The sequence below is a fragment of the Camelus dromedarius genome, chromosome 4 (assembly GCF_036321535.1).
Source record: "Camelus dromedarius isolate mCamDro1 chromosome 4, mCamDro1.pat, whole genome shotgun sequence".
Lineage (NCBI taxonomy): Eukaryota > Metazoa > Chordata > Mammalia > Artiodactyla > Camelidae > Camelus > Camelus dromedarius.
The window spans coordinates 11543495-11566334 of record NC_087439.1 but is presented as its reverse complement, the minus strand read 5'-3'; the positions used below and the strand labels follow the sequence as shown (position 1 = coordinate 11566334).

The 22840-nt window shown below is 47.6% G+C and overlaps 1 protein-coding gene and 1 non-coding gene across 5 annotated transcripts in view; both read left to right on the top strand.

Annotated features, from left to right (window-relative positions):
* Window positions 1-22840, top strand: part of STEAP3 (STEAP3 metalloreductase) — a 54285-nt gene that overhangs the window by 25715 nt on the left and 5730 nt on the right. For all 4 annotated transcript variants that reach the window (XM_064484694.1, XM_064484695.1, XM_031451276.2 and 1 more), the window contains exons 2-4: window positions 4324-4823; window positions 6685-7212; window positions 13387-13551. In XM_064484694.1, coding sequence (XP_064340764.1) covers window positions 4324-4823; window positions 6685-7212; window positions 13387-13551 — 1193 coding nt within the window. The remainder of the gene's footprint in view (window positions 1-4323; window positions 4824-6684; window positions 7213-13386; window positions 13552-22840) is intronic.
* TRNAT-CGU (transfer RNA threonine (anticodon CGU)) lies at window positions 15832-15905 on the top strand. Its single transcript has one exon. It is a non-coding gene; the product is annotated as a tRNA-Thr (tRNA).

The following is a 22840-nucleotide window of genomic DNA, read 5'->3' as shown; positions in this document are numbered from 1 at the left end:
CTTTCTATCGTGTTCCATTGGTCTACGTGTCTGTTTTTGTGCTGGTACCATACTGTTTTGATTACTGTAGCTTTGTAGTATAGTCTGAAGTCAAGGCATATGATTCCTCCAGCTCCATTCTCCTTTTTCAAGATTGTTTAGGCTCTTTGGGGTCTTTTGTGTTCCATACAAATTTTAACATTTTTTGTTCCAGCTCTGTGAAAAATGTCGCTGGTAATTTGATAGGGATTGGATTGAATGTGTATATTGCCTTGGATAGTATGGCCATTTAACAATATTGATTCTTCCAATCCAAGAATGTGATATATCTTTCCATCTGTTTATGTCATCTTCAATTTCTTTCATCAGTGTCTTATAATTTTGGGAGTACAGGTCCTTTACCTCCTGGGGTAGGTTTATTCCTAGGTATTTTATTCTTTTTGGTGTGATAGTGAATGAGATTGTTTCCTTAATTTCTTTTTCTGCTATTTCATTGTTATTGTATAGAAATGCAACTGATTTCCGTATATTAATTTTGTATCCTGCAACTTTACCAAATTCAGTGATGAGGTCTAGTAGTTTTCTGGTCGCTTCTTTAGGTTTTTCTACATATAGTGTCATGTCATCTGTAAACAATGACAGTTTTCTTTTCTGATTTGGATTCCCTTTATTTCTTTTTCATCTCTGATTGCTATGGCTAGGACTTCCATACCTGTGTTGAATAAAAGTGGCAAGAGTGGGCATCCTTGTCTTGTTTCTGATCTTAGAGGAAATGCTTTCAGCTTTTCACCATTAAGTATGATGTTAGCTGTGATTTTGTCATATTTGGCCTTTACTATGTTGAGGTATGTTCCATCTATGCCCACTTTCTGAAGAGTTTTTATAGTAAATGGATATTGAATTTTGTCAAAAGCTTTTTCTGCATCTATTGAAATGATCATACGGTTTTTATTCTTCAGTTTATTAATGTGATGTATCACAATGATTGATTTGAGGATATTGAAAAATCCTTACACCCCTGGGATAAATCCCACGTAATCATGCTGTATGATCTTTTTTAATGCATTGCTGGAGTCAATTTGCTAATATTTTGTTGTGATTTTTGCATTTATATTCATAAGTGATACTGGCCTATAATTTTCTCTTTTTTGTGTGTGATATTTTTGTCTGGAGTACCATATTGTTTTGATTACTAAAGCTTTATAATATAATTTGAAATCTGGAGATATGGTACCTCAAGAATGCTTTAGCTATTTGGGGTCTTTTGTGGTTCCACATGGCTCTTAGAATTGTTTTTCTCTATATCTGTGAAAAATGCCTTTTATACAGATTGATTTGAATCTGGATATCTTTCCATTTATTTGTGTCTTCTTTGATTTGTTTCATCAATATTTCGTAGTTTTTAGTGTACAGATCTTTCACCTCCTTAGTTAAATTTATTTCCAAATATTTTATTCTTTTTGATTGTATTGTGATGGGATTGTTTTCTTAATTCTTTCTCAGATAGTTCATTGTTGGTATATAAAAACAACTAACTTTTGTCTGTTGATTTTCTATCCTGTAGCTTTCTTTACTGGATTAATTGCTTAATTTTAACAGTTTTTGGTGGAGTCTTTAGAGTTTTCTATATTTAAGATCATGTCACCTGCAAACAAAGACAGTTTTACTTCTTCCTTTCCAGTTTGGATGCCTTTTGTTCTTTTTCTTGCCTTATTGCACAGGCTAGGACTTCCAGTTCTATGTTGAATAGAAGTGGCCACAGTGGGCCTGCTTGTCTTGTTCCTGACAAGCAGCCTTTCAGCTTCTCACCACTGAGTGCGATGTTAGGTGTGGACTTGTCATATATGTCCTTTATTATACTGAAGTACATTCCTAGTTCTATACCTAATGTATTGAGAGTTTTTATCATGAAAGGATGTTTAACTTTGTTAAATGTTTTTTCTACATCTGTTGAGATGATCATATTCTTTTCATCCCTCACTCTGCTAAGTGTGGTGTATCACATTTATTGGTTTGTGTATATTGAATCATCCTTGTATCCTAAGGATAAATTTCACTTGATCATGGTGTAGGATCCTTTTAATGTACTGTTGAATTCAATTTGCTAGTATTTGTTGAGGATTTTTGCATCCATGTTCATCAAGGATATTGTCCTATAATTTTCTTTTCTTATAGTGCTCTTCTCTGGCTTTGGTATCAGGGATAATGCTGGCCTCATAAAATGAGCTTGGAGATGTTCCTTCCTCTTCAATTTTTTGGAAGAGTGGGACAAGGATTAGCATTAATTCTTCTGGAAATGTTTGATAGAATTCATCAGTGAAGTCATCCAGTCCTAGGTTTTTTGTTGGGAGATTTTGTTATTACTGACTCAGTCTCCTTACTCATTACTGGCATGTTCAGATTTTTTATTTCTTCATGAGTCAGTCTTGGTAGATTGCTTTTAGGAATGCATCCATTTCTTCTGGGTTGTGCAATTTGTTGTCATATAATTGTTCATAATAGTCTCTTATGATCTTTTGTGTTTTTGTGGTAGCAGTTGTAATGTCTCTTTCATTTTTTATTGTATTTGAGGCTTTTCTGGTTTTTTTCCTAGTGAATCTAGCTAAAAATTTGTCAATTTTGTTTATCTTTTCAAAAAACCAGGTCTTAGGATTAGTTGAGTTTTTTTTTTTTGTTTTTTTTTTCCTGTTGTTTCTCTAGCCTCTATGTCACTTATTTCCACTCTGGTCTTTGTTATATCCTTCCTTCTGTTAACGTTGGACTAAGTTTGTTGTTCTTTTTCTAGTTCCTTTGAGGTGTAAAGTTAAGTTGTTTGAGATCATTCTTATTTCTTCATTTTAGTGTTAAGCTATAAACTTCCCTCTTAGAGCTGCTTTTGCTGCATCCCATACATTTTGGTAGGTTGTACTTCAGTTTTTGTTTGTTTCAGGTAGTTGTTTTATTTCCATTTTGATTTCTCGTTGGTTGTTCAGGAGTGTGTTAATTTGCACGTATTTATGAATTTTCTAGTTTTCCTCCTGTTGTTGATTTCTAGTTTCATACCACTGTGGTCATAAAAAAAAACACACACTTGATATGATTTCAGTGTTTTAAAATTTGTTACGATATGTTTTATGGCCTAATCTATGATCTGTCCTAGAGAATATTCTGTGTGACCAGGAGGAGAATGTGTATTCTACTGCTGTTGGATGGAATGTTCTCTGTATGTCCCATGTTTCCATACTGATTTTCTGTCTGTCATATCCATTGTTGAAAGTGGGGTAGTGATATAGCCCACTGTTACTATGTTGCTGCCTGTTTTTCCCTTCAGCTCTGTTAATATTCATTTTATGTATTTATGTATCCTATCTACCATAATTTTAAATTAGTGATGAGTTTAAATAGTATTTGGAGAGCTCTTTCACAATTAAATCTGTGATATGACATTGGCCATTACTGGTGACAAACTCACAGGTAAACTAATACTACTGTTTTGTGGCTTACATTCATACTTGAAGGAAATAACAAATTCTAGTCAGACATTGGTGACAATTAAAACATAATTTTAAACTTTTGGCCCAAGTCCAAGGTTTTCTCCATGTCCACTCATATTTCAGGCTCAGTAAAGGAGATCGCAGGGTACCTCCCCCATCTCAGGGTCCCTCCCCCATCTCAGGGTCCCATTCACTGTCATGTCTCTCTCCAGCCCTACACCCAGAGAGCAGGACTTACAGTGTTCATTCATTCATTCATTCATTCATTCAGCAAACATTGAACTCTAGCTCTGTGCGAAGCCTCAGGATAAATGGTGAGATTCAAAGTCAAATGAGATGAGGTTCCTGCCTTTAAGCTGCTCATTATCTGCTTAAGGAAGAGCATCAGAGGTACTGTTCCGACATGCAAAATGTAAACAAGTGCGGCAACATGTCTGCCCTTCCTGGTAATCCGATAAGCCTAGTGATGCTAAGGTTGGAGTCACTCCTGGATGGTAGCACCAGCCATCATGTAATCCTTCTGAAGAGAAATATGAAACTGCATAGATCGTGGGAAGTCCATATCCTTCTTTCTCAGCCCTCTCATGAATTTATCCCAAGGTAACACTTGAGGACAAAGGATAAATGGTGGAGGGCAGAGGTCCTTTCCTGTCCTCTTCCGGAGTCTGTGCCCTCCTTAGGAAGGGGTGGGTCTTGCTCAGATTGTTTCATCCCCACCCCCACCCCCCAGTGCTGGCACATGTTAACACTCTTGAAGTGCTGTTGGATGAATGTTGGACCAAGACGCAGCTCTAATGGACAAGAAAGTGAGCAGGTAGGAGGGGCAGTTCAGAAAGCCCTCCGCTGATCAAGTTCCTGTTTTCTCTTCTAGCTACCAAAGCATCAGGCAAGATGGACAAGCCACTGATCAGCCGCCACCTGATGGACAGTGATGGCAGCCTTGCTGAGGCCCCCATTGAGGTTCCCAAAGTGGGAATCCTGGGCAGCGGGGATTTTGCCCGCTCCCTGGCCACACGCCTGGTGGACTCCGGCTTCAGCGTGGTAGTAGGGAGCCGCAACCCCAAACGTACGGCCGGGCTCTTCCCCCCAGCAGCACGAGTGACTTTCCAGAAGGAGGCAGTAGGCTCCCCAGAGGTCATCTTTGTGGCTATGTTCCGGGAACACTACTCCACACTGTGTGGTCTCAGTGACCAGCTGGCTGGCAAGATCCTGGTGGACGTGAGCAACCCCACAGAGCAGGAGCACCTGCGAAACCGCGAGTCCAATGCTGAGTACCTGGCCTCCCTCTTCCCCACCTGCGCGGTGGTCAAAGCCTTCAATGTCATCTCTGCCTGGACCCTGCAGGCTGGCCCAAGGGATGGGAATAGGCAGGTAGGTGCTAGAAGAATGCCAACCATCGTAACAGTAAATGTAAATGGCTCATTTTCATTGAGGGCTCTTGCTGTTCCAAACTCTTTATGTACATATCTCAGCTCATCTCACATCAGCACAAAGTCCCATTTTACAGAGCAGGAAACTGAGGCTCAGAGATATTCATGGACTGACTTACACCAAGAACCACAGCTGGATTCACATGAATCTGAAATCCATGTTCTGTTTTCTGTGGTAACTTGATTTCTTAGGGGGCAAGAAGGAAAAGGTTAATGGCTTTCTTTTTACTATCTGCAGTCAAAAAGAGGAGAGATTTTGCTTCTAGAATTGGACTTAGAAAGAGGAAAGTAACACACTCATGTGCCAAGCCCGAAGGAAGCAGGCATATCCCAAACTTTATTTTCATTTTTTTTAATGTTTGCTATTGTTTAATATTACAATTATTTTTTTTTAATTGCAGTATTGCCAGTTCACAATGTCACATCAATTTCCGGTGTACAGCATAATGTTTCAGTCATACATATACATGCATATATTCCTTTTCATATTCTTTTTCATTCCAAACTTTATCTCATTTATTCCGTGGGCTTCTAAGGACTGAAGAACAGTCAAGAGCAGGTTATTCTGAGGGTGGAAAATAGCTCCAGAAAACAACTAGAGCTGCACACAGTTGTTGGCAAGAGGAAATCCTACCAAGACGAGGTGGTTTTTAATGCCAAGAGGCCACCTGCATTTTCCTGGAGGAAGGATGCCAGGCTCCACATGTATATGAGAACTTCCACCAGTGAGTCCGGCCCAGGTGCCTCCTCTGCCCAGCTCCACGGCAGGCTGTGGGAGAGCCCCCAGGTGCCCAGCCACCCCACTGGAGGGCCCTCTGTGCTGCCTGCATCTTGGGACTCCCGTATGTGGACAGGCAAGGGACAGCAGGTGAGTGTAGGGTGGCAGGGCCTGGAAAGAACAGAGCTAGTTGTTGGCTGGGGAAGACTTAGAACCTTGGACCTGGTCCCACCTCATGTTATCAGGCACAGGGAGCAGGACGGTCATTCCAAAATGAAGGGACAACCTGCAGAGGCACAGAGGTGAGGAATGCTGCTCCCAAACTTTATTTTCTTCACCTGAAAAATGGGGCAATAGTACGTACTTGCAGGCTTGTGGCGTGGCTGAAGGAACATGTTTGTAAAGCTTGGTGCTTAGCGGGCGCAAGTCAGAGTCAGTGGAGCAGCTGATCATAGCCATGTCGGCAAGGCCCATGAGTGTTTGGAGCCCAGAGGACACCAGTCGCCCGGCATGGGTGCTCATGATGAGTGGGGAGCCATGGGATATGAGGGTGGGGCTGGCTTGTGGAAGGCCTGTATGTTGGCTGAGGGATGTGGGGAGCCAAGGGACATCATTCAAAGGGACACTTCTGGACTGAGGGATGGAGCTGCAGCCATGGCTGCACATTATGGGCCATATACAAAGCCCAGAGGCCGGGCAGCCCCCAGGGCAGGCTATAGTCCTTGAGACCCTATTCCACGGGCCCCTGAGGGCTGCTGAGATGGGCGGTTCACTTGTGGATGCTGGTGGCCATGCACTGGGCAAGATGCCCACTGTTGGATGAGCCTCAGCCGTTCTCCTCGAGTAGCAGGCATTGCTGGGCCAGAGGCTAGGAGACCACAGGAGAGGGGAGAGGGGCCAGGAAAGGACCCTGGAGGGGGAGTCAGAGCCGCTTTCTGCTCTAGCTCTACCCTTACCTGGCAGATCACTGGACTTCAGTTTCCGCGGCTGCTCAGTGAGGAGTTTGGCCCAGATGCTCTGAGGCCCCGCCCACCCCTGCGGCCTGGAACCCCATCTGATCTGCTCCCCTCCTTCCTCCCCACAGGTGCCCATCTGCAGCGACCAGCCGGAGGCCAAGCGCGCTGTCTTGGAGATGGTGCGCGCCATGGGCTTCGCCCCCGTGGACATGGGGTCCCTGGCCTCGGCCCGGGAGCTGGAGGCCATGCCCCTGCGCCTCCTCCCTGGCTGGAAGGTGCCTGCCTTCCTGGCCCTGGGGCTCTTCGTCTTCTTCTACATCTACAACTTCGTCCGGGATGTTCTGCAGCCCTACGTGCAGCAGGGCAAGAACAGATTCTACAAGCTCCCCGTGTCCGTGGTCAACATGACGCTGCCGTGCGTGGCCTACGTGCTGCTGTCGCTGGTGTACCTGCCCGGCGTGCTGGCGGCCGCCCTGCAGCTGCACCGCGGCACCAAGTACCGCCGCTTCCCCGACTGGCTGGACCACTGGCTGCAGCACCGCAAGCAGATCGGCCTGCTCAGCTTCTTCTGTGCCGCCCTGCACGCGCTCTACAGCTTCTGCCTCCCGCTGCGCCGCTCCCACCGCTACGACCTGGTCAACCTCGCCGTCGAGCAGGTAGGTCTCCCGCTGGTCTCCTGCTGATCCGGGTACCTGGGTGCCCGGGAGGACTCCCTGCCGGTTGTCATCAGAGGATCCTGCCCCAACTGGGCTGTGCTCACATCCTGCGTCCAAAACTGGGGGTATCCGTGAACAAAACAGGAAAATCCCTGGCCTTCCAAGCTGGGGAGACTTAAAATGCAGGTGTTAATTTGTAGAGGGTGCTCAGAAGGCAGCGAATGCTAAAGAGGAAAGTCAAGTAGGGGAGAGGGATGGGGTGCGGTTTTAAAGGGTGGTGTGGGAGGCCTTGCTGAGTGATGGGAGCTAAGGCGGGAAGGAGGGGAGCTGCCTGGCACACTTGAGCATCAGCAAGGTGGCCCTCTTGGTGGTACCCAGGGAGGGGATGGTAGGTGAGGCCCTGGCGGCTGAAGCCACACCCAGGAGGCCTGGAAGGCTGAGAAAGGGCTTTGGCCTTAGACTCTTAGCCAGTGAAAGGTTTTAAATAGAGGCGTGATGATTCGCCTAGGTTTTAAACTGGCTCCCTTTGGCTGCCAGGTGGAGAACAGGTAGAGGCAGGTGCTGGGAGGCCAGTTAGGAGGCTGTGCAGGAACCCACATGAGAGGCAGTGGAGGCTTGGAGTTGGGTGGGAGCAGCAGAGAGTAAGAAGGTATTGCAGGCATCCTCTGAAGCCGGGGAGCTGCTATAATAGACGTGGATACACGAGGAGTTGGAGGATGACTCTGGGTTTTCAGTCTGCGCACCTGGAGGGATGGAGCTGCCATCGGCTGAGATGGGAAAGGCTGTAGAAGCGGGTTTTGTTTGTCTGGGGAGGTGCCCAGTAATTACGCAGTCATTTAGGAAACCCATGCCGTGCTCTTTTGCCAGCAGGGCCCCTGGGAAATGGAGGGCCTTCAGGCCAAGCCAGGTAGCACCGCAGGCAGCATCACTTGGCACCCAAAGAAACAGGCCCCCGGATGCTCCCTCCTGGTTTGCATGCTCACAGGGTCTGAGTCTGAGTCCCAAGTTTAGGTCTACAAAAAACACTGCCTTTCTTTATTTTCCCCAGCCTGCTTAATTCCACCTCGAGTCCCCAGCCCCTGGCCTGGCACATACATCTTACCCACTCCGGGATACACTCCAGTACAGTTTGGCCCAGGTGCCAGTGAGAGCCTTCTCATCTACCCCTGGGTCCAGCCCAGGTGGCCCCTGCAATTTCTGTTCTTGCTTGGGAAGCAGGGATCTTACTGAGGCTGGGCCTTCCCCCGGTACACCCACTATGCAGCCATCTCCTCGGAGGCCTGGCCACCTCACAGAGCAAGACCAGGAGGCAAGGCTGTGTGGCTTCCTAGGAACCACAAGCCTTAGCCGCTACTCACTGTAGGTTCCTGCTTCCCTTCTGCCAGCTTCTCAGATGCCCTCATCCCTCCCCACCCACGGACACCTGGCATGATTGCATCTGTGAGCTTTCATAAGAGAAAGGAGGAACCCCAGACTTCAGGCAAAGAAGCAAGACACCTGATGAAAATGAGAGGAAGGGAAAAAATAATAGTCACAAACTCTTAAATAGAGCATGCTGTGTTCCAGGCCCCATTCTAAGAGCTTTACATACCCAGTGTGAATTCATTTAACCCTTATCTGTATAAGGCAGGTGCTGCACTGCCCTTATTTTATGAATGATAAAACTGAGGCACAGAGAGGTTAAGTAACTTGGCCAAAGTCACACAGCCAGTCAGTGGCTGAGCTGGGATTCAGATCCAGCCATTCTCCTCCAGGTCCATGCTAATATCCAGATTACTTTCTCCAGGGAAAAGAAGTCCAAATTAACAGCTACATAAATGATGCCAGAACTCATTCATTCACTGAGCACCTAATCTACCAGGCTCTGAGGCCACAGGATGAAATAAGACAGTCTTGTCCTTAGCTGGCGTGGGGTGGCGTGGGGTGGCGTGGAGGCCTAGAAGCTAGGGCCCTGGACTCCTGTCCTCCAGCATTACTGATTGGAACGAAGACCTTGACCTTGAGCATGTCACAGCCCCTCTTTAATCCTCAGGGCCCTGATGTAGATGCAGGTCTCTCCCACTGCTGAGGTTTTTGATGCTCTTGAGTGATATTTTCTTACTTCTAAAAGGAGCCAGCCTGCTCAGCAGGAGGCTCTGCATGACTCCTGGGGGGCTGGCACAGGGTTTGCTGCCAGGGGGGTGGCAGATCTGGGTGGCAGGTGTTTCAGGCAGTGGGTGGGAGAGAAGGTAATGCCCCCTGCCCACTAGGAAACAAGGCAAACCCCTGTCCCTGCCTTCCCCACCCACTCTCTGACTGCCATTTTCCGAATTCTCCGAGCCCCTTAGTGCTATGTTAACCCAGATTTTGCCTTGATGCAAATACCAGGGCACAGAGGGGCACATGCAAGGTAAATTTCCCTGAGTTCCAAAGCCCTTTGGGCTGCTGGCAACTGTCACTCCCATGGGTCGGGATCACTCTCAGAGACAGTGAAGGCCTCTCAGGCAAAGGGGCTGAAACTTGTTCTGCAGAGTTCTGGAGGGCAGAGCCGGGGCTGCTGTGGGTGTGTCAGGGCAGGGGATGGTTAGGGAGGGAGGGGTGAATGCAGAGCAGAGCAGCCCAGAAGTGGTGAGTTGCCTGATGGTCCACAGGTCAGCCACACCATCGAGCTCAGAGACTGGGTATCTGAGACTGTTCTGTATTCGGCCCCTAACAGCGGGGCCTGACCTGTGACCTTCCCAGCCTGCCCTCAGGCTGCTCTTCCAGAGCCTCCAGGCAGGCGAGCACTCCCCACCCACTGGGGGATAGGGCCCCATTAGCCTGGGCACAGAATACTCTCCAAGGTTTCCTTCCACCCCCTAAGTCCGCAGACTTGGAGGCACAGCTGTATCCCTGCTGGAGAAGACCTCTGAGACCATGTTTACTGACAGGATTATTACCGACAGTAACTAATATTTGTAGAGCGCTTTCCGGTTGACTTGCGTGGTGCCTTAGAAATGCATCTCAAGATCAAAATCAAAGATCAAGATCAAAGAAAACATTTAAGCTCCACACTGTTTTCTCCTCCCTCTCACCACAAATTGAGTCTCGGCTGTCTGCGAGAACCATCTAAATCTCACATACAACTGTGTCACTGGGGAAAAGCATTCAGAGACTTCCCACTGTCCTCGGGGTAACGACAGACCCTTCACGACGTGGCTGCACTCTGCCTCCAGCCTCATCTCCCCACCGCTCCCGTGACATGTGACACTCAATTCCCAGATTGTCCTCTGAACGGGTAGAGCTCATTCCTCTCATCTTAGACACCCCACCCTGGGACACCTTGGCTTTCTGACAAACTCCTATTCCTCCTTCAAAACCCTACCTCTGGTAAGCCTCTCCAGCCTATCTCCCCCATTCCCCATCCCTACCTCTGTAAGCTGGTGCACTTTGTCTACACTTCTATTATCTTTCTTATGCATCACTTTGTAATCACTCGTTTACATGTCTGTTACACGTCTGTCCTCTGCCCAGCCCAGGGTTCCATGCCTGGGTCTTGCACCCCTCAAAGTCCACGGTTCCTCACACAGATTCCCAGCACATGTTCATTGAGTGACTGACTGTGAAGCCAATACTAGGCATCTCTTCCAGGGAATACAGGGAGAGCTTGGGGCAAGAACTGGTCTAACCTCCCAGCTGCCGTTAAGAACAACAGCACGGGGCGGGGGTGTATAGGTCAGTGGTAGAGCGCATGCTTAGCGTGCACAAGGTCCTGGGTTCAATTCCCAGTACCTCCATTTAAAAAAGAAAGAAAGAAAATAACAATAGCACCAGCCATTTATTATACTGATCACCTGCTGTGTGTCAGTCACATACTTAACGCATTTCACACACATCATCCTTCTGGTCTTTGCCATAACACAGTGTGTGAGAATGCGGTGCTATTAGCCAAGGAAGGGACTGCTCAGAGTCTCATGACCGCCCCCCAGCGGCAGTGCCAGCACTGGAATCCAGGCTTTGGGACCCTGAAGCCATCCTCCCCACTCACCTAGGCTGCCCCTTCCACATCCTGCCTCCCCCTTCTCTGGGTTTGGCTAGTGGTCCTCACCCTCTTCCCACCCACCACCTGCCCTTGAGGCATGGAGAGGGGCTAGTGTGACAGCTTCTGGGCCTCCTGCCCCTGGGCCCTTTCGGCCTCTAACCTGCGGGGAGAGGACACCCTACACGTGGATGCCAGCGGTCCCTCTCTTGTTGACAAACACTATCCTTGTTGTGCTCAAGGAGGCCAGCTTGATTAGCTCTGAACACGGGAGGATCACAAGGAGGGTAGAGAGCTGTTAAATCAACACCCAGTTCACTGCGTGTGACACTGGTCATGGGGGAGCCCTGAGTACAGCCCTGAAGTTCAATCAGTTGGGTGAGACTCCCCCAGGCTGCCCCAGGATTCCAGATGCTCATGCAGGTTCTTCACCACCCACTGCTCCCTTGCCCACCTCACCCCACCCCTTCCCTTCCCACCATTGCTGCAGAGTGGAAACAACAGCGGAAAAAAACAGGACATTTTGCAAGCAAGTGTGGTACGTGTGTGTAATCATCTCAACCCTGACTTGTGACATTAAAATGCCTTGTCTTACCAAAATGCAGAAAGGAGTGACTAATGAAGTATATTGGAAGAACAAACAACTTGCAAGGAGGAGATGACTTACTGAGCAGCAGCTGTGAATGCTCGGAAGGTGTGAGCCTCTTCTGGGCTCAGCCACGCTCAGATCTCCCTGCCCTCCGCGGAGTAATCCCCGCCCCGCCCAACTAATGCTGACGGTCGCTTCGTCCGCAAGCAAAATCCTAGGATTTCAGACATGACCTCTTCCAGCTCTGTCGGTGGAGAAGGGGAGACCCAGAGTCTCACACAACTCATGGTCAGGGTGAGAACCTGTGTCCCTGGACTCAAGGTCTTTCTGTGGCTGAAAGATACCAGCATGAGCCAGCCTGCCCTGAAATAGAACAGAGGCCATTGTTTTCCTCAAATTGCAGGAGAGTGCCCAAGGATGGCATCTTCTCGGTTTCTTTCAGCTTTCTCTCAGAAGCTTGCAAACCAGTTTTGCTCAGCTCACTACGTTCATTTTGAATCTGCTATCTGGTAATGGCACTTGGGTGATTTTTTTTTTTCCTGCTGAAATAGTGTCTCAAAAAACCTGTATGAGTCATTCTGTTTGGCAAAGCAGAGTGGTCACATTTCCTAATGGAAATGCCGTGCCTTGTTCTGCTGGTAGAATTGAAGTGCCAGTGTTTCCTGGTGTTTCTCAGAGAACACCTTGACTTCTAGGAACCCTGTTACCTGGTCTAGCTGGGCAATGATGGTTCCAGTAGAAGGACCTCGATAAAAGCTCTTCCTCGTGCGTGCACTATACGAGCAAGTGTCGGCCAGGCTGGGAGGGGGCTCAGATCAAGGGCAATCGGAGTGGGGAGGGAGGGAGTGGAAGTCTCTGGGTTCACAGGGGCTCCCCGATGGGTGTGTCCCTGGAGCTTCGTGGGAAATCCCAGAGCTCTGTTAAGAGCAGGTATCCTTGCTCTCTGCAGCACAGCACACAGTAGGTGCTTCATAAGAGCTCACAGGTCTGCTCGGTAGACGGATGTCAGCCTCTGTTGCCTGGCAGTGGTTGAGCTGAAGCTCTATTCCTCAGACAGAAATGGTGAACTGGGTGGAATGATGGGTGCTGGGGCCTTTGAGTTAGGAGATGTTGAAGGGTTTGGTGTCTGTGTATGTCTGGAAGAGGAGCCAGGGTCAGGGGCAGCTTGGGGGACCAAGGGTCCAGGATGAGACCAGCTGGGAGGGGAGGTCGGCAGCGGAGGCAGGAACCAGTCTGGCTGGAGGGATTCTGAGCTAGGAGACTCTTCCTTCCTCCTGGGGATTTTGGGACCAGAAAACCATGTGAGATGGTCATGTCTGGAGGTTCTTTATGTCTCATTGAATTCTCTGGCTCCTTACTCTTGGCTTCGGTGACCCTTCTGGTTGGCTGGCTCCGGGCAGCTTTGTGAAAGGTGTTGGGAGGGAGCCTATGTCTTTGAAAAGCACCCAGAACAGAGCCAAGCACACATTACAGGAGGGGAAATGTTGGTTGTGACCGTGTTTCTCCCATCCTCACACCTGCACTCACCCACATCCCAGGGCACCGACCTATGCCATGGCATTCACGGTTCTCCTTCTCTCCATGTCAGGTCTTGGCCAATAAGAGTCACCTCTGGAAAGAGGAGGAAGTCTGGCGGATGGAGATCTACCTGTCCCTGGGAGTACTGGCCCTCGGCACGCTGTCCCTGCTGGCTGTCACCTCACTACCTTCTATTGCAAACTCACTCAACTGGCGAGAGTTCAGCTTTGTTCAGGTAAAGCCATTCTGCCACTGCTGGGGAGCCTCGGGGTGTGGTCCTGGCCCCTCGTGTGCAAGCACCTTCCCCTCCGCCCCCTGCATGGGCTTTCATAACCTGTGCGGCGGGACCACTCAGTCAGACGCCCGGACCTCCCCAAGACTTGAGTGCACGGCCGTATCTGCTGGGACAGGCTCGTCCTCATGACATCTGGGGAAGCTGGATCCAGGCATGTGAAAAACACAGACAGCAGAACGCTGAACCCTGGCCTCAACATTCTCAGTGTCTACACTTCTTGGGCCTCCCAAACCAAATCCATGACGTGCGCTCCCTGGACACAACACTGGTCTGGCTGGGAGTCGGTGAGCCCGGGAGCGAGCCTAGCCAGCCACCTAGCATCCTCATCTCAACCCTGTTGTTCCCTTTAACCCCTCGATTTATGCAGGACAGACAGGAGGTGAGCGTCAGGAGCTCAGTTTCACAGCATTTCCCAAAGGCCACCATTCCTATGAAAAAGGACATGTGTCATCAAATAAATTTGGAGAAAGATCTGCTTCCCCCTGAGAGAGTCACAATGCACTTTGACACGTCAAATAATGTCTACAACAAGCAAACCTTGTTAAGCAGACTTATTTGTGTGTTAGTGCCCTCCCTCCCTCCCCCCACACCCCCCTAGGTCGTAGCTGTCGACATGCCACGGAACCCACTTGGGGAAACGCTACTCATGGCAGCTTTATGCATTTATTCAGTCTGTTTACTGAGCGTGTACTGCACGCCCAGCATTGTGCTAGGACTGAGGTGCAACGGAACAAGACAGGCATAGCCACGTTTTAATTAGAAGGACAACTGGGACAGGGACATTTTTGACATTTCTTTGGCATCTCCTGCTGTTCTCCATACAGAGCATGCGGTCAGCCCCCAAGTGTTGGCAGATTAACGCATCCCCTCCAACGATGGGCGCTGACTAATACTGGATCCTGCCGTCAATACTGTATCAGGGCAGAGAACAGCCAACACATCCACCCCCACTGTCAACAAAAATCTGTCATCTACCTTCCCGGTGCAGTGAGCACGCAGGACAGGATTCAAAGGGGGACATCCATGGAGCGATGCTCTTACATAATCCAAATTGGGGCCAAATCCTGATTGGGGCCACGTGCATACCCTGGAACAAAACAGAATTGTGGTGGGTTTTGGTTTGTGGGTTTTTTTTTTTTTTTTGAAGTCTGTTACTGAATCTTCCTGGCTTGGCTCATCTCGAAAGGTCTCTGGAGGAGTGCTCAGACCTGACACGTGCTAGCAAGAGAGGGGGAAGAAAGAATTTGATGTATCTGCCACTAATCCTCAGGGTCGCACACCCAAATCTGGGATTTTCCTGTTCCTGCTGGAGTATCCTGGGGTGCACGGTTTAGCCACAATTAAAACAGACTGCATGTTTGCTCCCTTCGCCAGAAAGTTGTTCCCTTAAGCAGCCGTAGATTACGAGCCCTGGCTCCAGCTGCCGGAGAAAGCCAGGGGATTTGATTTTGTTAGCAAAAGCTGACTGGGACCTCAGCAGCCTCTCTCTTTTACATACAGAAGAGTTGAAATACAAATAGGAAAGTCCTTCTGCCACTGCGAGAGGAAGGAGGAGGTGGAAGACTGAGAGATAGGGAGAGAGGCAGGGTTTTACTCATGGAAATCAAATACCTGCATTCTGTCCACAAAAACAAATGCTTTCTCTCCCGAGAGTGCTGCTGCTGCAGAGGAGAACTGTCAGAGCCCCGGAGCCCGGTTCCAGCTCTGCCTCCCCACACCCCAGCTCTGCAACCGTGGGCAGAACACGTGCGCCTCCCCGCACGCCCCGAGCCTCCCTTTACACTCCTGTAAAATGGAGCGGATGCCCTATAGAGGTGTGGTGAGCCACTGTACGAGATTACACGTCAAAGAAAAATACAAAGCAATTTGCTGTTGTTCTTAGGGCATGTGGCCACCTTTCCCTGACCCCTGACTAAGCTACCAACCACCCGTCTCTGAGCTGGGTAGGAGGCAGCAAGAGAGAGGCCACAGGCTCTACCCCAGAGCCTCAGAATGATCCTGGGCAGTGTTTGCAAACTGCAATTGGCATTCGTTAGTGGGCCATGAAATCAGTTTCATGGGTCACAGAGAGCTTTTTAAAAATGAAATGGAGTAGAATATCCCCCTGAATGTCAGAGGGCTTTACAGACATTTTTCAGTTGTGTTGACTCAGTGGCCGTCTGTGCATATGTGGGTCTACCTGGCTGGCTACTGGGCAGTCACGAAAACTGTGATTCTTGGGGAGGGTGTAGCTCAGGTGGTAGAGCACATGCTTCGTATGCACGAGGTCCTGGGTTCAATCCCCCGTACCTCCATCAAAATAAATAAACAAACCAACCAACCTAATTACCTCCTCCCTGCAAAAAAAAACAAAACAAAACAAAACTGTGATTCTTACCAGGATCCACCATCGGAAAGTCTGCAGCCACAGAGCAATCTTGCAGAAATGCAGATACCCAGGCTCTCCTCTGACTTACGGACTCAGATGCTAGGGGGTAGCCCTGGAGTCTGTTTCTGTAAATAACTTGGGTGACGGGTGCACGTGCTGTGGTGTGTGACAAACTCTGGGGTAGGGGACGCAGGCTGTGGAGCCAGCAGACCTGAGTTTCAGTCCCAAGACCACCACTCACGATAGTCCGTTTGCCACTCAGAGCCTCTGTGCCCTGACTTGTGTCCGTGTCCACCTCCTGTGGTCATCGGGAGGATGTGCATCAAGGACACATCATATAGGACAGGATACACACACCCAACAGTGACTATACGCTTTTTGAGCTGAGCTGCAACCTTCTCCCGTAAGGTGAGCGCTGCCTTTTGGTGAGAAGCTACCCGGACCCATTTCCCTCCCTTCTAGGGCTTAGAAACTGGCCATGGAGACACCGGGGCTCTCAGTGGGCCTGGCCTGACCTCTGGGTCTCTAATGATTTATTTTTGTTTTTGGTAAGTGGAGGTAATTAGGTTTCTTTATGTATTTTTTAATTAATTTTTTAATTTAATTTTATTTTTTAGTGGAGGTACAGGGGATTGAACCCAGGACCTTGTGCATGCTAAGGACGTGCTCTAGCACTGCGCTGTACCCTTCCTCTGCAATGATTTTATCGAGCTAAAAGCCATCAAAACAGCGTGTTGATTCCGCAGAGGTGACTTGTGCTCATGTTTATCCGTTCGTTCCTGAGGCTGTTTTCCAAGTTGTGAATGTTGGCCTTTGGTTGTCTGGGTGTTTTTGTTACTGTTGTTTTGGTTTGTTCTGGGCTGTGCTAACTGCCCGTAATTCAGCCAATTAAACATTGTTAGACTGCAAAATACCCAGGTCTGTGCAGCTCACCTAGGCAGACAAAGGCGAGTTCGGCTCTGAGCACCTCAGTTCTGCCCCGTAGTTAGAGGCGCTTCCTGTGACCCTGCCGCCTCCAGGCACCTTCTCGAAATAACGACAGGGCCCCGCTCTGACCCCAGCTTTGTGAGCAGTTGTCCCCAGCCCCTTCGCGCCACAGTAATTGAGCATGAGCAGAAGCCACCAGCAACCTGGCTGTTTCTCCTTTGCTAACAAGCTTACATGTAATAAAAATGGCCTTAGTTTGTTGCGGGGGTTATTCATCACCCTGTGACAATGCCTCCCTTTCTTTTGGCTTCCCTTGGCTGTGCTGGGATTTTTAAATTGTTCCCAAGGAGAGAGAGTTTTAGGAAAACAAACTTACTGGAATCATCGAGGCTTCCCATTGGGATTGGAAAGTCAAAAGGCCCTTTGTTACTGGCCGGTCTTTGGCTGTCAGCCCCCTCTGTGAACCATTAGCCTCAGGCTGGAGCTTCCTGCCATCCGTCACCATGGGAGTCTGGATGGCAAAGGGATGAGGATGTATGAACGGGAGCAGCATCTTCATACTCTCCCAGTACCTGTCCCGCATGCCCAGCACAAAACCCATCACTCTCCAAATTAGGGGCTGGGGACAGTGGCCCACATGGATCAAACCCTAGAGCTCCAGGGCATGTCACTGAGTGGTGTGCTAAGGCCTCACTGGGGCCACCAGACTCGGCTCCGGGGCCTGGTGGGTTCTCACAGCTGCAGCATCTGGAAAAGCTTCACGATGCCCAGTGTGGGCCCCTCCAGGCTGTCCGTGGGTCTTTGTGGAAGAAACAGAAAGGACCAGGTCCACCCCAATCAGATAGGCTGGGCAGGGGGCCCAGGGAGGCTTCTCAACCTGAAGCTGGAAGGGCTTGGGGGATGAGAGTCTCACATTAGTGGTACCTAGTCCTGCCTGCACGACAGCTTCATCACTGAGCTTATAAAACTACCAATGCCTAAGCCCCACCCCAAACCAATTTCATTTGCATTTCTGGGACTCAGGCTTGGCCATTAAGATTTTCCCCAAGCTCCCCAGGTGACTTTACCATGTAGTCAGACTTGAAAACCAGTCTCCGACTGCTAGACTCTCAGAGATAAAAGGCACATCCTAGCCGTCTCTGCAAAGCCCAATAAATCCACCCGAGGAAGGGGAGCAACGGTCTGGGGCTTGGTGGGGGACCACCGTCAGGGTGGTTGTCAGACCAGTTCACAATTTAGTCCTAGTAGGCAGGGAATAGCTCAGTGGTAGAGCGCATGCTTAGCATGCACGAGGTCCTGGGTTCAATCCCCAGCACCTCCATTAAAATAAATAAGTAAACATGATTACCTCCCCCCAAAACAAAATAAATAAATGAAATACTTTTTAGAAAAGATTTATTCCTGATGATCAGTGTTGGGGACCTTTCCTCCTCCTTTTTATTTTTTTACTGTGGTAAAATAGCATAACACAAAATGTATCACCTTAACCACTTTTAAGTGTTCAGTTCAGCAGTAGTAAGTACATTCACAGTGCAGTGCAACCATCACCACCATTCATGCACAGAACTTCTATCATCTTGCAAAACTGAAACTCTGTCCCCGTTAAACAGTCACTTCCCACACACCTCTTCCCCACCAGCCTCTGACCATTACCATTCTCCTTTCTGGCTCTGTGATTTTTATTACCCCATACAGGCACCGTAAGTGGAATTATTTGTAACTGGCCTAGTTCACTTAGCATGATGTCCTCAAGGGTCATCCATGGTGTAGCACATGACGGAATTGTCTTGTTCAAAGCTTATGCAGAAATACTGCATTTTGCTCATCCATTCATCTGTCGGTGGACACTTGGGTTGCTCCCACATTTTAGCTTTTGTGAATAATGCTGCTGTGAACATGGGTGTATAAATAACTCTTCAAGCTACTACTTTCTGTTATTTGGGGAATATACCGGAAGTGGGATTGCTGGTACACGTGGTAATTGTATTTTTAATTCACTGAGGAACCTCTATACCATTTTCCATAGTAGCTGCACCCTCTTATATTCCCACTAGACATGGACATGGGTTCCAGTTTCTCCACATCATCACCAACACTTGTTTTCTGGTTTCTTCCGTTTTTTTAGTGGTAGCCGTCCTAATGGGTATGAAGCGGTATCTCGCTGTGGTTTTGATTTGCTTTTCCCTAATGATTAGTGATGTTGAGCATCGCTCTGTGAGCATGTCAGCCTGATACCCTCTTTAGAGAACTTTCTCTCTAAGCCTTTTGCCTCTTTTTGAATTGGGTTGTCTGTTTTTGTTGTTGTTGAGTTTAGGAGTTCTCTAGGTATTCTGGGTATTAATCCCAAATATTTTCTCAATGCTGGGGACTTATTTATCCCCAGTCTTCCAAATCAACAGATCAGAACTTAGAAAGGGTCAGTGTTCGGAAGTTGCTGAGAGATTTGGAATTCTTGATAGACATGTCTGGAAGTGACAAGGACTAGGTTACATGTGACTCACAGTCAAGGAGGCTTCCCTTGGGGGGCTGACCATTTTCATGTGACATAGGAGGGAACTGTGGGCCGGAGCATAGAGTCAACCCAGCAGGCTGTGCTGAGCCCGGAAGTTGTTAAGGATGTGATAAAAAAGACCCTTGAAGTGGTCACAAAGCCAAAAAAGAACCAGAGGTGGCCAGGAGGGCTAGAGACTGGGAATCTTTGGGCAGCTAATATTTTATTTAGGGTCAAAAATGTGCTTGCGAACCTGTCTATGAACTTACAGTGCATAGCAATTAGAAAATGTTTATTTTATTTTTCACTAAAAACACTGCAAGCAATTCTTCTGAACCGTGTTGCCTCCACTTGCTGAGGTTCACCTGGTGTTCATACTGGAGGGGATGGAAGGAGAGCGTCCCCAAGGCTCCGGAGGAGCGGGAATAGGGCAGGGAACAGATTCAGAGCCGTGTCTGAGGGGAAGGCAGACAAGACAGCATCTCTCAGCCGAGCCCCTGGATCGATGCTGACCAGCCGGGCTGGAGGGAAATCCAGGAGGCCCAATTACAGCTTCTCTGTGGAAAGCTCAAAGCCAGCCTGTAGAGAGCACGCTGAGGTATCACCATGCTGCCACACTTCACTTAAACCCTTGCAGTGTCTCCTTGGAGAACATGCATGTGTGTTCGTTGCGTGATGGGTCATTGCGTGACGGGTCACTGCTGTCTTCATTCCTGTGTAATGAACACGGGTCTCTGAAGATCATTAATTCTGAGAAAAGTCAGCCAGAAAGAGAAAGAAAAATACTGCATGATGTCACTTATATGTGGAATCTAAAAAAAACAGACAAATGAACTTATTTACAAAACAGAAACAGACTCACAGATACAGAAAACAAACTTACGGTTACCAAGGGGGAAAAAGGGTGGGAAAGGAGGAATGGAGTTGGAGATTTGCAGATACTAACTACTACATATAAAATAGATAAACAGCAAGTTTCTTCTGTAGAGCACAGGGAACTATATTCAATATTTGGTAGTAACCTATAATGAAAAAGCATATGAAAATGAATATGTGTATGTATTTGAATGACCGACACATTATGCTGTACACCAGAAGCTGACGCAACGTTGTAAACTGACTATGCTTCAATTAAAATAAATAAACTAATTAATTAATTTTAAAAAACAGACACAGGTGTCTCCTGCCCCTAATCTCTCAGTGGCTCCTGGGTGCTTACAGAATTCAATCCCCCATGGCCCTCCTCCCCATCTCCATCCCCAAAGTTCTAACCCTGGGTACCCCACTCTCCATCATTGCTTGCCTGGTCTGAGGGCTGCAGCATACTGCACATATACAGAGCTTTTCCTGCAGTTCTGACTTTGGCTTTTGAAATCACTTCCTTCTCCCTGAGGCTAATTAAATGACTTGCTGAGGGTCCCAGTGTCAGTCGAGACCAACACCAACAGGTGAATCTGGAAGGCCTCGTTCGTAGTCCACAAGAAACCTTCTACGCAAAAGATTTGCAGAGGCTAGAGTTATAGATCAGCACATCCTGGCTATCTTCACGTCACGGTTCCCACAGAGAATCATGTCGGCGTAGCCCTTGGGGTGATGAGGAGCTGCTTGTGGCTGCAGGTGACCCCCCCAGAGCCCACACGTGTTCAAGAGGTTGGATGCTCTGCTGTAAGATGGCCTGGGCTGTTTCCATTCGGATTCAGGATGGCCTTGATCTCCTCAGTGTCACCCATCTCCTTCCACTCAGGAGAGGAGTCCTGGTGGAGTTTGGACCTGGGGTGTTCATAGCTCAGAGCACAGGCAGGAGGTGAGGGACCAGCGCCCACAGAGCATCTAGGTGGTGTCGTGGGCTCTGTGTACACTGTCAGGACACCCAGCCTGCAGGCTCCTGGGAGCCACCTTCACTACTGGTGCCAATCCACGTGCCAAGTAAATTTTTTCCTTTTGTTTATCTTTCTTTTTTTAATTGTCGTATAGTTGATGTACAACTATACTTATATAAGTTACAGGTATACAATATAATGAGTCACAATTTTTAGTTCTTCTCTATTTATAGTTACTACAGATTGTTGGCTCTATTCCCTGTTATGCAATATATTTTTGTAGCTTATTTTATACATAATACTTTACCTCTTAATCCCCTACCCCAAACTGCCCCTTTCCCTCTTCCGTCTCCTCACTGGTAACCAGTAATTTGTTCTCTGTATCTGTCTCTTTCTTTTTTTATTCTATTTACTAGTTTGTTGTATTTTTTAGATTCCACATATGAGCGACATCATAGAGTATTTGTCTTTCTCTGTCTGAATTATTTCACTTAACATATATCTTCTAAGTCCATCCATGTTGTTGCAGATGGCAAAATTTTATTCTTTTTATGGCTGAGTAGTATTCCATTGTGTGTGTGTGTGTGTGTGTGTGTGTGTGTGTGTGTATACTACATCTTCTTAATTCTTTATCCATTCATCTGTTGATGGACACGTAGGTTGCTTTCATATCTTGGCAATTGTAAATAATGCTGCATGAACATTAGGGTGCATGTATCTTTTTGAATTAGTGCTTTTGTTTCTTTCAGATATATATCCAGGAGTTGAATCGCTGGATTGTAGTTCTATTTTTATTTTTTGAGAAACCTCCATACTGTTTTCCACAGTGGCTGCACAAATTTACTTCCCCACCAATAGTGCACAATGGTTCCCTTTTCTCAACATCGCCACCAAGATTTGTTATTTCTGTTCGTTTTGATGATAGCCATTCTGACAGGTGTAAGGTGAGATCTCTTTGTTTTGATTTGCATTTCCCTGTTGATTAGCGATGTTGAGCATCTTTTCATGTGCTTTTTTGGCCATCTGCATGTCCTCTTTGGAAATAAAAATGTCTATTCAGGTCTGCCCCCTTTTTAAATGGGTTTTTCTTTGATGTTGAGTTGTATGAGCTGCTTATATATTTTGGATATTAACCCCACATTGGTCATATCATTTGGGGATAATTTTCCCCCATTCCATAGATTGTCTTTTCATTTTGTCAGTGGTTTCCTTTGCTGTGTGAAAGCTCTCAAATTTAATTTGGTCCCACTTGTTTATTTTTGCTTTTATTGCTTTTGCTTTAGGAGACAGATCCAAAAATATATTGCTACATCTGATATCAAAGAGTGTTCTGCCTAAGGTTTTCTCTAGGAGTTTTATGGTTTCTGGTCTTACATTTAAGTCTTTAATCCATTTTGAGTTTATTTTTGTATATGGTGTTAGAGAATATTCTAATTTCAGTCTTTTACAGGGAGCTGTCCAGTTCTCCCAGGACCACTTATTGAAGAGACTGTCTTTTCTCCATTGTATATTCTTGCCTCCTTTGTCATAGATTAATTGACCATAAGTGAGTGGGTTTATTTCTGGGCTCTCTATTCTGTTCCATTGATCAATTTGTCTGTTTTTTATGCCAGTAACATACTG